At 36.9% G+C, this 12874-nt stretch overlaps 6 protein-coding genes across 6 annotated transcripts; 3 read left to right on the top strand and 3 right to left on the bottom strand.

The window, feature by feature from the left end:
* Positions 1–306: 306 nt before the first annotated feature.
* Positions 307–756, top strand: GPG1 (Gpg1p; the record flags this gene model as incomplete). Its single annotated transcript, XM_001642266.1, has 1 exon — positions 307–756. The coding sequence occupies one exon, from the start codon at positions 307–309 to the stop codon at positions 754–756; it is 450 nt and encodes a 149-aa protein (XP_001642316.1).
* A 341-nt stretch (positions 757–1097) lies between these two features.
* MON1 (guanine nucleotide exchange factor MON1) lies at positions 1098–2960 on the top strand (the record flags this gene model as incomplete). Its single annotated transcript, XM_001642267.1, has 1 exon — positions 1098–2960. One exon carries the CDS (start codon positions 1098–1100, stop codon positions 2958–2960), a length of 1863 nt encoding a protein of 620 aa, XP_001642317.1.
* Positions 2961–3259: 299 nt separating this feature from the next.
* On the bottom strand, positions 3260–4219 carry SLX1 (endonuclease; the record flags this gene model as incomplete). The annotated part of the gene is made up of 1 exon (XM_001642268.1): positions 3260–4219. The coding sequence occupies one exon, from the start codon at positions 4217–4219 to the stop codon at positions 3260–3262; it is 960 nt and encodes a 319-aa protein (XP_001642318.1).
* Positions 4220–4545: 326 nt separating this feature from the next.
* On the top strand, positions 4546–6036 carry MCX1 (Mcx1p; the record flags this gene model as incomplete). The annotated part of the gene is made up of 1 exon (XM_001642269.1): positions 4546–6036. The coding sequence occupies one exon, from the start codon at positions 4546–4548 to the stop codon at positions 6034–6036; it is 1491 nt and encodes a 496-aa protein (XP_001642319.1).
* Positions 6037–6120: 84 nt separating this feature from the next.
* On the bottom strand, positions 6121–8376 carry Kpol_223p5 (uncharacterized protein; the record flags this gene model as incomplete). The annotated part of the gene is made up of 1 exon (XM_001642270.1): positions 6121–8376. One exon carries the CDS (start codon positions 8374–8376, stop codon positions 6121–6123), a length of 2256 nt encoding a protein of 751 aa, XP_001642320.1.
* A 1297-nt stretch (positions 8377–9673) lies between these two features.
* Positions 9674–11512, bottom strand: MET13 (methylenetetrahydrofolate reductase (NAD(P)H) MET13; the record flags this gene model as incomplete). The annotated part of the gene is made up of 1 exon (XM_001642271.1): positions 9674–11512. One exon carries the CDS (start codon positions 11510–11512, stop codon positions 9674–9676), a length of 1839 nt encoding a protein of 612 aa, XP_001642321.1.
* Between the last annotated feature and the right edge of the window lie 1362 nt (positions 11513–12874).

A 12874-nucleotide genomic window follows, 5' to 3' on the forward strand; every position in this document is an offset into this window, starting at 1 on the left:
TTGTCCCTTGTGGCAGATATGGGAGGTAGGAAGTAGCGGTCACCAGCTTCATGTTACTCCTTGGGATAATGCTTAATTCTTTTGTTGCATTCAGGTGATGCAAAATTCTACATTGCAACCATATTCGACTACTTCGTACTTCGTACTTCGACTTCGTATATATATATTAAGATTTGTTAGTTTGTCAGTTTGTCAGTTTTGATATTATTTAAATAAGTTGGTATTGGTTTCAGGTTTTTAAATATCTTGATACACACAACAACAGCAATAACGACTATATTTTATTTCAATTTTTAAACCAGCACAATGGAAAGCTCAGTAGTTATCTACACTACTGAAGAATTAAGAGATCAATGTTATCCTAGTGATATTTCAAGTTTATTAGGATCTCTAAACACTTACAACTACCTTGTTCAAGTTACAAATGACCTGCATCAGATTAACGATAAATTATATACTTACGACACATATTCTCAAGGAAATCTAATGGAATTAATGACAGATCTCATGGAAAGGAGAGACAGAGCAAGAAGAGTCTACAGACAGTACTATAATGTAGCATACATGGATAATGAATCTGATCACAATAGCATCTTGCATATTTACCATCATTCAGAAACAATATTATCTGAAGATGAAGATGAAGATGAAGATCCATACAATCCAATATCAATACATCTAATGAACTTACAAAATGAATTACAACGTACTAACTCTGTGATGTCGTTGTACCCAAGAAGAGGAAGCTTATACTAGTAAACTAGTTCCGCTCTGCTGCCCCTTTATTGCATCTGCTAATTTAAATAATCGTATTTGTACCCTATATATACTTTAAATAACCAGCAACTTCTAATGGAAATAAAAATATTATAAATGTCCTGACTCCATCCTCACAATTAGAGCAACTTCAACAACAACATCATCATCATCATCTAATTCATCTTCCTCATCACCATCAGCTTCTTGTAACAACAATTTATAAAGGCCGTACCCTTTATGAAATTCGATATTTACCTTATATTTAAACAAGACTTCAACGTTGAACCAAAGAAAGCCTTCTGAAAAAGGCCACCTCTACTTTAAAGATACCAGAAATAATGGAATTTGATGAATCCTATATCGATAGACCTATTAAAGTTAAAAGTTCGATTGAAAGGTTACCAAATTTAAATGAGAATAATGATACTTTAACACTCTCGATTTCATCTTCATCACATCCTACAACTTCAATAAATTTAGATCAAACGCTATTCCAATCAAGACTGCAACAGCCATCGCAATCACTTTCACAATCTAATAGTGCTCATGTTTACAATGATATTGAAACTATAAGCTCAAGTGTACCATCGATACTCACAAGAGATAATAATTTTTATAATGAATTGGCTTCCATTACAACGTCAAATAATATTAATAGTTGGAAACGTTCATTTGTAAGCAATGAAATACCAAATGTATTTAAACCATTCTCTGATGAATTTTTGACTACAAGTAATTCATCATCAAATAACGATGATATTTCAAATTATGATAAGAATTTTCTGTTTTTAACCTCTGCTGGCAAACCAATCTATTCAACTTTTGGGAAAGATGAACAGTTAGTATCAATTATGGGTTTGATTAATACGATTATCCATTTCTTTAGAATTAATGCTTCAAAAGAATTGAAAACTATTAAGTTTTTAAATTCAAATTTTGTCTTTTTGAATAGGTCACCAATTATCTTATTGGCTTATTCAAGATTAGGTGAAACTACTACTGAGTTAATTGATCAATTAGATTTTTTATATTCATATTTAATTTCATCAATCTCTGAAAGACAAATATTGAGATTATTTGATAAAAGGGACAATTTTGATTTAAGAAATTTTTTAGAGGTTTCAGATTTTGAGAACTTAGATCAAATTTGTTATATGATATCGAATAAATTTTATCCAGATTTATATTTAGGTTCATTACAATGCTTGACTTTAAAGCATTCATCAATTAGGAAAAAAACTCATGAATTAATGATTAAGAATTTATTAATGGATTCAGATCTACCAAGAGGTACATTATTATATGGATTATTAGTATACCCTGAAAATAAATTAGTAAGTGTTTTAAGACCAAAGGGTCACACTTTACATACTACTGATCTACACTTGCTTTTATGCCTAATTTTCAACAGGTTTAACAATCAGGATAATAATCAAGAGTTATGGGTTCCAATTTGTTTCCCAAAATTCAATGCAAACGGGTTTCTTTATGCTTATATTAATTTCCTCAGTAGCAAAAATAATAAGCCTTCTAGTAGAGGCACATCCTCTGCTTCTAACATTAAGAATAGTAATAACGACAAGAATTGCCCAGCTCTTGTCTTAATATCTGCACAAAAAGATATGTTTCATCCTTTAAAAGTTCTAGCTGAATCGTTTATAAATGAACTTACAGAAAGTGGTTTGTTGGACAAGATAACAACTTATAATGGTTTCAAAATGAGTGATGTACCAGCACCATTTGTACATCATTTCATCTATAAGTCAAAGAAGCATGTCCAGTATATTACACCAGAGGTAGACCATAACATGTTTATAAATCAAATGCCAAATTTTGAAATAAGTTATGCGTCTTATGAATTGAAATTAAAAACATATTACCAACAATTATATAACAGTATTATGAATGGTAGTACTGGAGGTCCACTGAGCAAGAGTATTCTCAATTTTATGCAATGGAGTATTAGCCCAGAATCACATCAGGAACCTGATATTTCAGAAGATATGCAAAACTCATTTTTAAAAGAAGAGTCTCCTAATATTATGGGTTTAGCATGGGTGACACCAACGTTTGAACTATACCTGATTTGTAACAATGGGATTGTGGATAAAGATGTTATATTTAAAAGTGCCAAGAATATAGCCAATTGGTGCAGAAAGAACGAAGCAAGGCTTTTTGTAACGGAAGGTGCAGTATACTAAACCTAAACCAAGTTCCTGAGTTACACATTGCATAAATAATTAATACACTGTCTTGATGTTAAAAATTGATATCATTTTATATACACAGTAATGCATTATCCTTAAAGATACATATATATTCCAGTCGTCGTCAACTTGATGTAACTGATCGCAATGGTTCTAAGTTCGTAAGATTATTTTTATGCATAATAAGACAATATAAATACCGATGATACACTACTATTAGCTATTTATTTTTACACATGGGCCAATAAGCTATCCCATTAGGCAGCAGGCTGTAATAAGGATCGCAACAGATTTCAGTTGCTAAATGAATTTTTAATCATAGTTGAAATTTTAACAAAATCAGACCAGCTCATTTCGTCTAGACAACCAGGACACATACAGAAGTTGGGTAAAAGAATATTTTTTGAGTCAATTCCTGATTCTTCTTCAATAAATTTTTCATACAAACAGTTTAAATGCGCTTCATAATGACATGTTGAGTTTGGACATATAAAAATATGCATTTTCATAGTATCATCTTCCGAGGTATAATCATAACATTGACCACATAAATTACAATTCCTTTCACCTAAAACTAGTATGTCTTTAATAATCTCCTTAATTTCATTTTCCTTAGTGACGGTATTATCATACAACTCGGTCACTAATTGAAGATTTCGTTCATCTCTACTACAAGCACCATTATCATCATCATCATCACTAGCCTGTTCTAAATTAGTCTTTGTTTCCTGAGAAACCTGCGACACATCTACACTAATCTCATTAGAACCCATTTTAATATTAAATTTATTTAAATTCCAAACGTCTAATATTGGCATGCTAAAGAAATGGACTTTTAAATTCATATGCCTAAAATAAACATTTGCCAACAACTGTCTCACTAGACCCAACTTATGATGAACAGTCCTACCACTATTAGCATTCTTCATTATCCTATCATCCATTGGTATGTAATGGGTTTTATAGCCGTGTTGCCAAGCATGCTCAAACTGTAAAGCTGCAATTTTACTTGTAAACCCATATACAACTAGGACCATCTCCCAAGGTCTAGTACCTTCTCGTTTAGTTCTATAAGCACCACCATTGCTCAGATTACCATTATGTTGTCTCAATCTTCGAACTGGATTAGGTGTCGAACCAATATAAAAGGACTGTTTCTTATTAATTGATTGTAATAAATAACAACAATAAAAAGTTGGGATTCGATGTAAAGACGTCGTTTGACTATCACTGAATTGTGAACTATTCATCATGCCCTAATTTTCAACACAAGTTCATCATTTTAATGTGCTCAATCCAATGGCATTTTTTAAAAATCGTGAAGTGCTTTTTAGCTCATCGAGCTATTGAAACTTTTTTTTTTTCACTTTAGATCAAAATTTCGAAATTCGATGCCTTAGAGGATTGAATAGATTAAAAAGTATAAAAGTAGACTAGACTAGACTAGATGATGATGGTGAATGTGGTTTATGATCTTTATGATTACGATTGAGTCAATGTATTGTATTGTACAGTTTTAGTTGTCTAGCTTTAATTGTTTGAGGTGTGCCAGAGAGAAAGAGAGCCAGCCCCAAAAAAAATGAGAGGTATTACAATTATTAGATATTATGCGACCAATGCATCCATGAAATTATCAAAAAATAGACTGCCCAAGTTACCAATACCTAGGGATTTAAAGTTATTTCTAGATGAATATATTATTGGTCAAGAAAATAGTAAGAAGGTTCTTAGTGTTGCTGTTTATAACCATTATCTAAGGATTCATGATAGACAAAGAAAGCTTGATCTATTGAAACAGCGTCAAACTTTGGAAGAGCAATTGAAGGAAAAAGACAGTGAGATTGGCAATGGTAGTAATATATCTGGTAGCCAATTGAATAGCGAAGCTATGGCAGGGTTGAAGAATCTGCGTAGACAATTAGAGTCGTTTAAAGAGGACGAGGATTTAGAACTGAGCAAAAGTAATGTGTTGGTAGTTGGACCAACAGGTTCAGGTAAAACTCTGCTTGCGACTACCTTAGCGAGGGTGCTAGAGGTTCCTATCGCAATTTCAGATTGTACCCAGTTGACTCAAGCTGGTTATATTGGTGATGACGTCGAAAAATGTGTTGAAAGATTATTAATAAATGCTGATTTCGATGTTGCCAAAGCTGAAAAGGGGATTATTGTATTAGACGAAATCGATAAATTAGCTAAATCGACTAACAACATTATGTCAAAGGACGTATCTGGAGAAGGTGTTCAACAATCCTTGTTGAAATTAATTGAGGGACATAAAGTGGAAATTTCCGTGAAACGACCAGTAAAAGTTGATAAGGATGATAAAAGTAACAAGACTGCAATGAAAAAAGACGAAACCTTTGTAATAGACACTTCTAATATTTTATTCATGATCATGGGTGCCTTCGTTGGTCTAGATAAACATGTTGCTAACAGAATCAAAAATATGAAAGAGCTAACTAAAGTACATGAAAAAGATCAACCTAAAGAACAAGAAGAAATAGAGAATAAAGAGCGGGAAACTGAATATAAAGGAATCGAAGAAGTTGAAATTAGTGAAGGGAAAAAAGTTCCTGCATTGAATTTGACCACTCCCGCTGATTTAGTTAGATTTGGTATTATTCCTGAATTGGTCGGTAGAGTTCCGATCATTACAGCATTACAACCATTAAAAGAAGAAGATCTATACAATATTTTAAGGGAACCAAAGAATGCATTATTGTATCAGTATGAATATATCTTCAAGCAGTTTGGAGTAAAGCTGTTAGTTACCGAAAAAGCTTTGAAAAAAGTTGCAGAAATCTCATTAAAAGAAGGTACAGGAGCAAGAGGTCTGAGAGGTATTATGGAAAGATTATTATTGAATGTCAATTATGAATGCCCTGGATCTGAAATTTCTTATGTACTAGTTAATGAAGATACTGTGAATTCTTTGCAACAAACTGAATATTCCTTAGCTAGTGAAGTTGAAGCAAAATTTTATAAATCAAATGAAACCGACGTGCTGATTGATATCATCAAGAATGAAGACACCAAATTGGCAGATGAACTAGAACGAACAATGAAATAAGACTATATATGAATTTATTATGCATTAATTATTATAGATATGTAAAAATTATATAATGTCTAGTAACGAACATCAAAGTTAACCCTAATTCAAAGGTTTTTGGGCCACTATGAACAATGATCTTAAACCACCAATGCCAGGTTCGACATTATACATATGGTCTTTAACGTATTTTTCAAAGACAGCCGCATTGTTACAGGAAGATTGAGATTGAGGAGGAATATTAAAGAAGCTTCTGATCATATAATCAAATTCTAACATAGTTAATAATTCGCTGATACAACCGACAGGTGATGTAAAATCTCCTGTCTTATTGTAAAGCACTGTGCATTTAATGTTCACAAACCCTGCATCTTCAAATGATTTTTCCAAATGTCTGGTTGGATAAACTGTTAATTTGTTGTTAATTGCCTCTAATGACAGATTTTCAAGGAATCTATCTCTTTCAATGGTAGAGGCGAATGTGGTTGAATAGTTCTTCGAAGATGAGTCTGAATTAATATTTGTCAACTTCAAATCGGAGACATTCCCAAACACGTAACCGCCAGGTTCTGTGCATCTTATAATTTCATTTAACAAAAAGTGCCACTTATCAACTGACAGTTCCGACCAGAAATGTGGACAATATACCACTGGAATAGAATTATCAGGGAAAGGAAGTATCAATTTTGTGTATTTTTTGGCAAATGACAGAGAGTTTTTCAAGCTTGCTCTATTCTTTTCTGCGATTTCCAACACGGTTGTCTTAATTTCATTTGGTATAATGTACTGGGTAGGCAAATCTATTTTTCTATAATTCTTTAAAACTTTGGTAAAATAATCTTCCAGCCATTTGTTTTGGATTTCATAATTTAGGTTTTTCCTCTTTGGTTTATCTGTTGATGTTTTTTTATTTTCTGAAAATGGTAGTATATGACGGTGATGCTTCAAAATATTATTATGAGAGTTGGAGTGAGCATGAGAATTAGTATGAGTATAAGAAGAATTATGGGAATGCGATGAATTAGAATGAGAATGCGATGATTGAGTCGAATTAGTTTCCGAATCGGTTGATGCTGCTGTAGTTGAATTTTCTTTTATCATATCTTCATAATTCTTATCCCCTAATAAAGTGTCACCGAATTTTACTTCTTCATGATTGTCATTATTTAGCTTTCTACCCATGCAATCTAGTGAAGAATCTTTAATTTCTTGGAGAGAGTAGTTTTTCAATTGTGAATAGTCAGTGACCACTCTTACTGTATCGGATATTGGTTTATCAAGATTTGATAAAAATTGCAATACTTCTGAATCCTTGGCAGTCCAAGGCGAGAAATCAAGAGAGTAGTCACAAATATTTAAAGTCTGTTCATCGTAGGCAAGTTGCCATGAGATTGGCTGCGACATCAAATTTCGAAGAATGACTACTTCAATGTTATCGCTTGTAGGGAGAGTATAAGCTACCTCATCGTCAGTTGAGCCATCATTTTTCTTGTTAGAGACTACTAATTTTTTTTGAAACAGGTATTCCACGACATCATGGGAAAAGAACAGAGAATTTGCTTGTAACATTGCAATCTGTGCTTTATATTGCCACAGTTCCAATAAGAATTCTGCATCACTGTAGTCATGGCCTGCGACAAACGATTCGTATTTATTCGTTTGAACAGAGGCAATTTTCCCTACGGGAGTAGTTCTCATATTGAATGGGTAACATTGGAAAATGTATTGCCTTGTTTTCAAATATTGGGTTAGGAAATGTACGAAAGATTGCAGTCTTTTCCGGGCATGGACTAGAGAATCGCACTTCTCAGTGTCAATATTAAATGACAGGAAGATGTTCATCATGTTAAAATTCTTATTATAGTGAGGATCATAATATACCCTTTTAATTGCACCGGACACAGGCAATTTTATTGAAGATATGGAATGCTGTTGCGGCACGATGGGACCACCAAACTTCGGAAGTGAATTCCAATTATAAGTTGGAGTTTTTTTAGCTTTATCTGTTGCTACTTTACCTGTAGAACCGTGGAGAGACCCTGTATTTTTCTTTTTCTTTTCACAAGTAATGTTATTCTTTGAGCTTGAATTTGAGTTTGAGTTTGAAATCGAAATCGAGCTTATGTTTGAGTTTGAGTTCGAATTTGAAATTGAGCTTGAGCTGGTGCTAATAGAACCGAAACCATTAGTGCTCGGACCTACTTCGAAGAGATTAGTTATTTTTCCTACTATGGAAGCGACAGGTTTTTGATGAGATAAGCTTAAAACATGAGGATGGATATGTGAGTGAGAAGCGTCTTCGTCTATTTTTTCTGAAATGCTTGCTAAGGTATCACCAGTGCTGATTTCTGACATCATTCATGATTTAGAGTCCAAACATCGACCATTTGAATTTCTGCAATCCAGGACCTTGACTATAACTGTATAATAAACTGTTTTGTTCTATACTTCAATATATATATATAAATATAAATATATATATGGATAAAGTATATATTTAGATTTGTGAATTAGATTATCTGATGAAAGTGGTTGCTGTTCGTTAAACCCTAGCGGAGGAACTACTATGGGGATCGAAAGCAAGCATCAGATAATGAATAATATGCAATGCGAAGCAATTTTATATAGTTACATAAGGTAAGGTAAGGTAAGGTATAGTAGTGTGATAACCAAGCGCACACTATTAAATGCTAAAATCTTTATATACTTGAAGCATATAAGAACATGTATGGACCGGAAGATATCGACGTAGGCCGGGGATCAGGGGGGGGGGAGGGAGGGAGAATAGAGGGGAAGGGAAAAGAGGTATATATAAAATCTGTTAAAGGATTAGGAATCGAATCCCCGTCGAAAATAAAGGTGGGCTAGGAGAAAGGGATAGAGGAAGTCGGGACAGGTTAGGATGGGATAGGCTAGTTGAAAAAAAAAATCTATTCTATTCTTGCCATGCTAAGCTGTGAAGAATCGACCAGAAAATATAGAAAACACATACATTTCCATAACATTACACTATGGGTTAATATTATGTTATAAAAAATTTTCAATCCAACTCAAACAAAATGTAGAGTTCACCCCAAAAACTAAAGTAACGTAAAAGTAAAAGCACAGTAAACTAAATTAGACTAGACTAGAGAGAACTAAGCTATAAAAAACAGAGCAAACTTTCTTTCCGCATTCATTTCTTTTGCTGTTGTTTATGTTATATATTACTAAGTGTGAATGAGCAATAGAGAGAGAGAGAGAGCAGCCGGTGCGGTGCAGCTGTTTCTGGTGCATCCTGATGATCTTCGCGGAGAAGTCTCTGCTTGATTGCCCTTTTCACTTTTGTTCTCTCCATTAGAGTCTTGGTCTTTAGCCCCCTGGCGCAGAAACCAGACGAGATCAAAGGAGAACGGGAGGAAAAACAGCAATCGTGAGAAATACAAAAACAGAACACAGAAGCAGAATCAAAAACGTAATTAAGGGCGACAAAGAAAGAGAGAAACGGTAAAATAAAATGATAACCATCCCCTTTTTATATCGCCAATTTAACTTCTCTTTTTCATTTTTGTGTCGTTTTTGTGTTCTTAATAGGATATAAAACAGACACCACAACGCACGCACACAAAAAGGAAAGGAAAGGAAAGGAAAGGAAAGCAATGCAATGCAAAGCAATTCAAATTTTCATCAAAAGTTCAAAAATCTTATCATCAACTGACACAAAGTCATTATCAATAAGATTTACCAAAACATAGTCATCAATCATCAATTGCATCAATTTTGCACTAGGATTCTCTCTTTGCGCACTGCCGTTATCGCACTGGTCGCCATCAGGACTAGCATGCACAAATATATCACGCCAATCTTGTAAGATTCTATAGAACTCATCTCTCCATGCTAAAAATGAGATTTTCTCAACAATGGTCGGCTGCAACACTTCACGTCCCGGGAACACACCCCATGTGACCGCAGTGGCTTTCGCACCGTCAGGCTGATTCGACCACCAGCCACCATGGGAGTCTGCTGCCAAGTACGTCAAACTCGAAGTGGTCTCATTGGTCTTGGACAACTCTTGCTGTAACCTCTCGAATCTTGCGCGTGGCAACAGAAACTCCAAATATTGCTTCTGGTAGACGTACCCATCAGACGGACCCCATCCAAACCCTTTGACGTTGGAACGCAGACCGTTGACCTGCGGTTGCGAGTTGATGGTAACGATCAGTTGCTGTTCGTTCAATGCAATCAGTTGGCGGCGGATGACGTCAACTTCACTGCTCACTGGCGTGTCACTCCATGGAAGACACCTCAGTTCTCCTTGCAAGTACGCGACTACCAACATTGCGACATCGCGAATGCTCGACGGCATTGCCCACAGTTCTAACGAACGCTGCGCACTCTGACGCAATAACGTAGATCCACACAGATCCAGGTCACCGAACGCCGGTGAGCTTGAGTCACCGAAACGACCGTTCGGAAATTCGTCAGCCGCCCATTGCGATGTGCGCGCTACGTAGCTGTAAGGGCGGCTCTTCCAAAAGATGGGACGCACTTCCTCGTTTCTGCGCTGCGGATTCAGAGATCTGCGCCAAGGAACGACAGCCGGCGGCTCGTTCGTAAAAGTATCAATGGACTGCTCAGCGGAGGCCTCTGGCAACAGACCCAACCGTTCCAGGATGACCAGCGGAGGTCTCTCCAGATTCATCGTGTAAAGATGCAGATGCGACACAACACCGCTCTCCAGCAGTCGGCGGCACATGTCCACTACTAGCTGCGTACCTATTTCTCTTACCAGCTCGTCATCGTCGCTGACGGGCGCTAGTCTTTGTAAAAAATTGTCTGGCACGCGCACGCCGCACCAGGAACAGCGTCTCAAAAACGCCGCGTACGTGGAGATCGGCATGATCCCCGGGATTATAGGAACCGTAACACCGACCTCACGCAGACCGTGCACCCAGCGCAGAAAGTTGTCCACGTCGTAAAACATCTGTGTGATGATGAAATCTGCGCCACATTCGACTTTTTCTTTCAAATGCTGCAGTAGCAGCCGCTGATCTGCTTGTTCTCCGTCCCCTTCTGGATACCCTGCCACGCCGATTGCGAAGTGGTTACCGTATTTGGAACGAATGTATCTGACCAGTTGGGCGGCAAACTTGAAATTGCAGTCCCCGTCGCTGCTCCCGTTACCGCCGCCACTGCTGCCACTCTCGCTGCTGCTAGCAGTGCTTGGCTGGCCTCTTGGCGGATCGCCCCTTAGGGCAAGGATGTTATGGCACCCTGAGGCATGTGCTTGTTCTAGAGCAGCGTCGATTGCCGCTAGCGACATATTAGTGCATGTCAGGTGCATGCAAGTCTCCAGACCCAGCACACTCTGCGCCGTGAAACACGATCTCGTTGGTCGTCGTGCCGCCGTCTGCTGCATTCTTGTTTCTGTTTGTGGAGTTGCTGCCTCCTGCGTTCCACGTGACATCGATGAAGGCCGGCTGGGCTGCTTGATACATGCGATCCATACGGTCATACAGGTTGTGGACACCTTGGGTGGTCTTTGGTACGAAATACTCGAAGGAGTACGTTGGATGGTTTTGGTTGAGCTTGTCGGTGATTTTCATGGTGATAATAATTCTTGTTTGTTTCTGTTACCACTACGACAGGGAATGGATTGAATGAAATAGAATAATGCAAAATATGAAATAGAGTACAATGAATTAAGGAATAGATAGATAAATAAAATAAACAAAGAGGTAAACGGACGTTAACGCTGGATATGCTGTACAGGTATTATAATATCGACGAGACAAAGCTATCCATTTACGTCAAAGGATGTGTATTTGTGTGTGTGTGTGTGTGGTATTTTCCCTTAACTTAGATTCTTTAAACTATGAATAGAATAAAATCAGAAATCTAATGAGTTAATAGATAGATAGATAGATAGATAAAGTTTATTTTATCTCACTTTTGCCAGGAAAGTGCATCACAATATAATTCACCAGTGTCCAGATGCGAATACTCTTTTCTTATATACTAGGTTCCAAGGGTTTGCCGTGACTCACGAAGAGCTGAGATCAAGTTTAGAATGTGAACCTTATAAGCTGGAATCACATGTGACATTGCAAGGGGGGGTGACCGGGGGTGACCGGGGGTTCAGCTGAGCCAGGCGAGACAGTAACTACGTACGGGGGGTGGGAGGGCAACGCGAATAATGTAAGCACAATGAACAAATTGCACGTGCCATTGCGGGGAGGGAAAAGGGACTCGAGACAGACAGGGAAAACGAAAAAGAAAGAAAAGAGAAGGGAAGGGAGAGATCCGGGTAAGTGGAGTGGGTTTTCCTTTTTGCATTGTCTTCCACAGACAAAATTGGGGGAGAAGCAGGACCACTGCTTTACATGTCTGTTTTTAGCCTGAACAGGAGGAACAAGAGACGTTTTTTACATGTTATTGGGTCTGTTTAATTGTGGTAGCAACACAGAAAAGTGTGGTGTAGGATGTTGTTTCTCTCTTCGTTTATTTTTTGGGCTGTTCCGCATCATATGTATGGCGAGGCCACCGGTGGTTCAGCCACGGCAGGGTAAGATTCCGTCTCTTTTACGAAATAATTGAGCAAATTTTGGTGTCATGTGATGAACAAACTACACACTCTCGTTTACATTACAATTCGTGGTATCTCTATGTAGTGTCACAGAGTTATCTTTTATTTCAGTATATACCCTTGTTCTCTTGGTAACTGCTCACTTTCAGGTAGAGATCACGTGCATGCAACTGTTTCGAAATGGACATTTACCTATATATTCGTATTACATGATGCATTCCGATTTAAAATATACGTAATTGGAAAATATGAACAACTAGAAAAACCTGCTTAAATTGAATATTACCACAT

Source organism: Vanderwaltozyma polyspora, genomic scaffold (assembly GCF_000150035.1).
Source record: "Vanderwaltozyma polyspora DSM 70294 KpolScaffold223 genomic scaffold, whole genome shotgun sequence".
Lineage (NCBI taxonomy): Eukaryota > Fungi > Ascomycota > Saccharomycetes > Saccharomycetales > Saccharomycetaceae > Vanderwaltozyma > Vanderwaltozyma polyspora.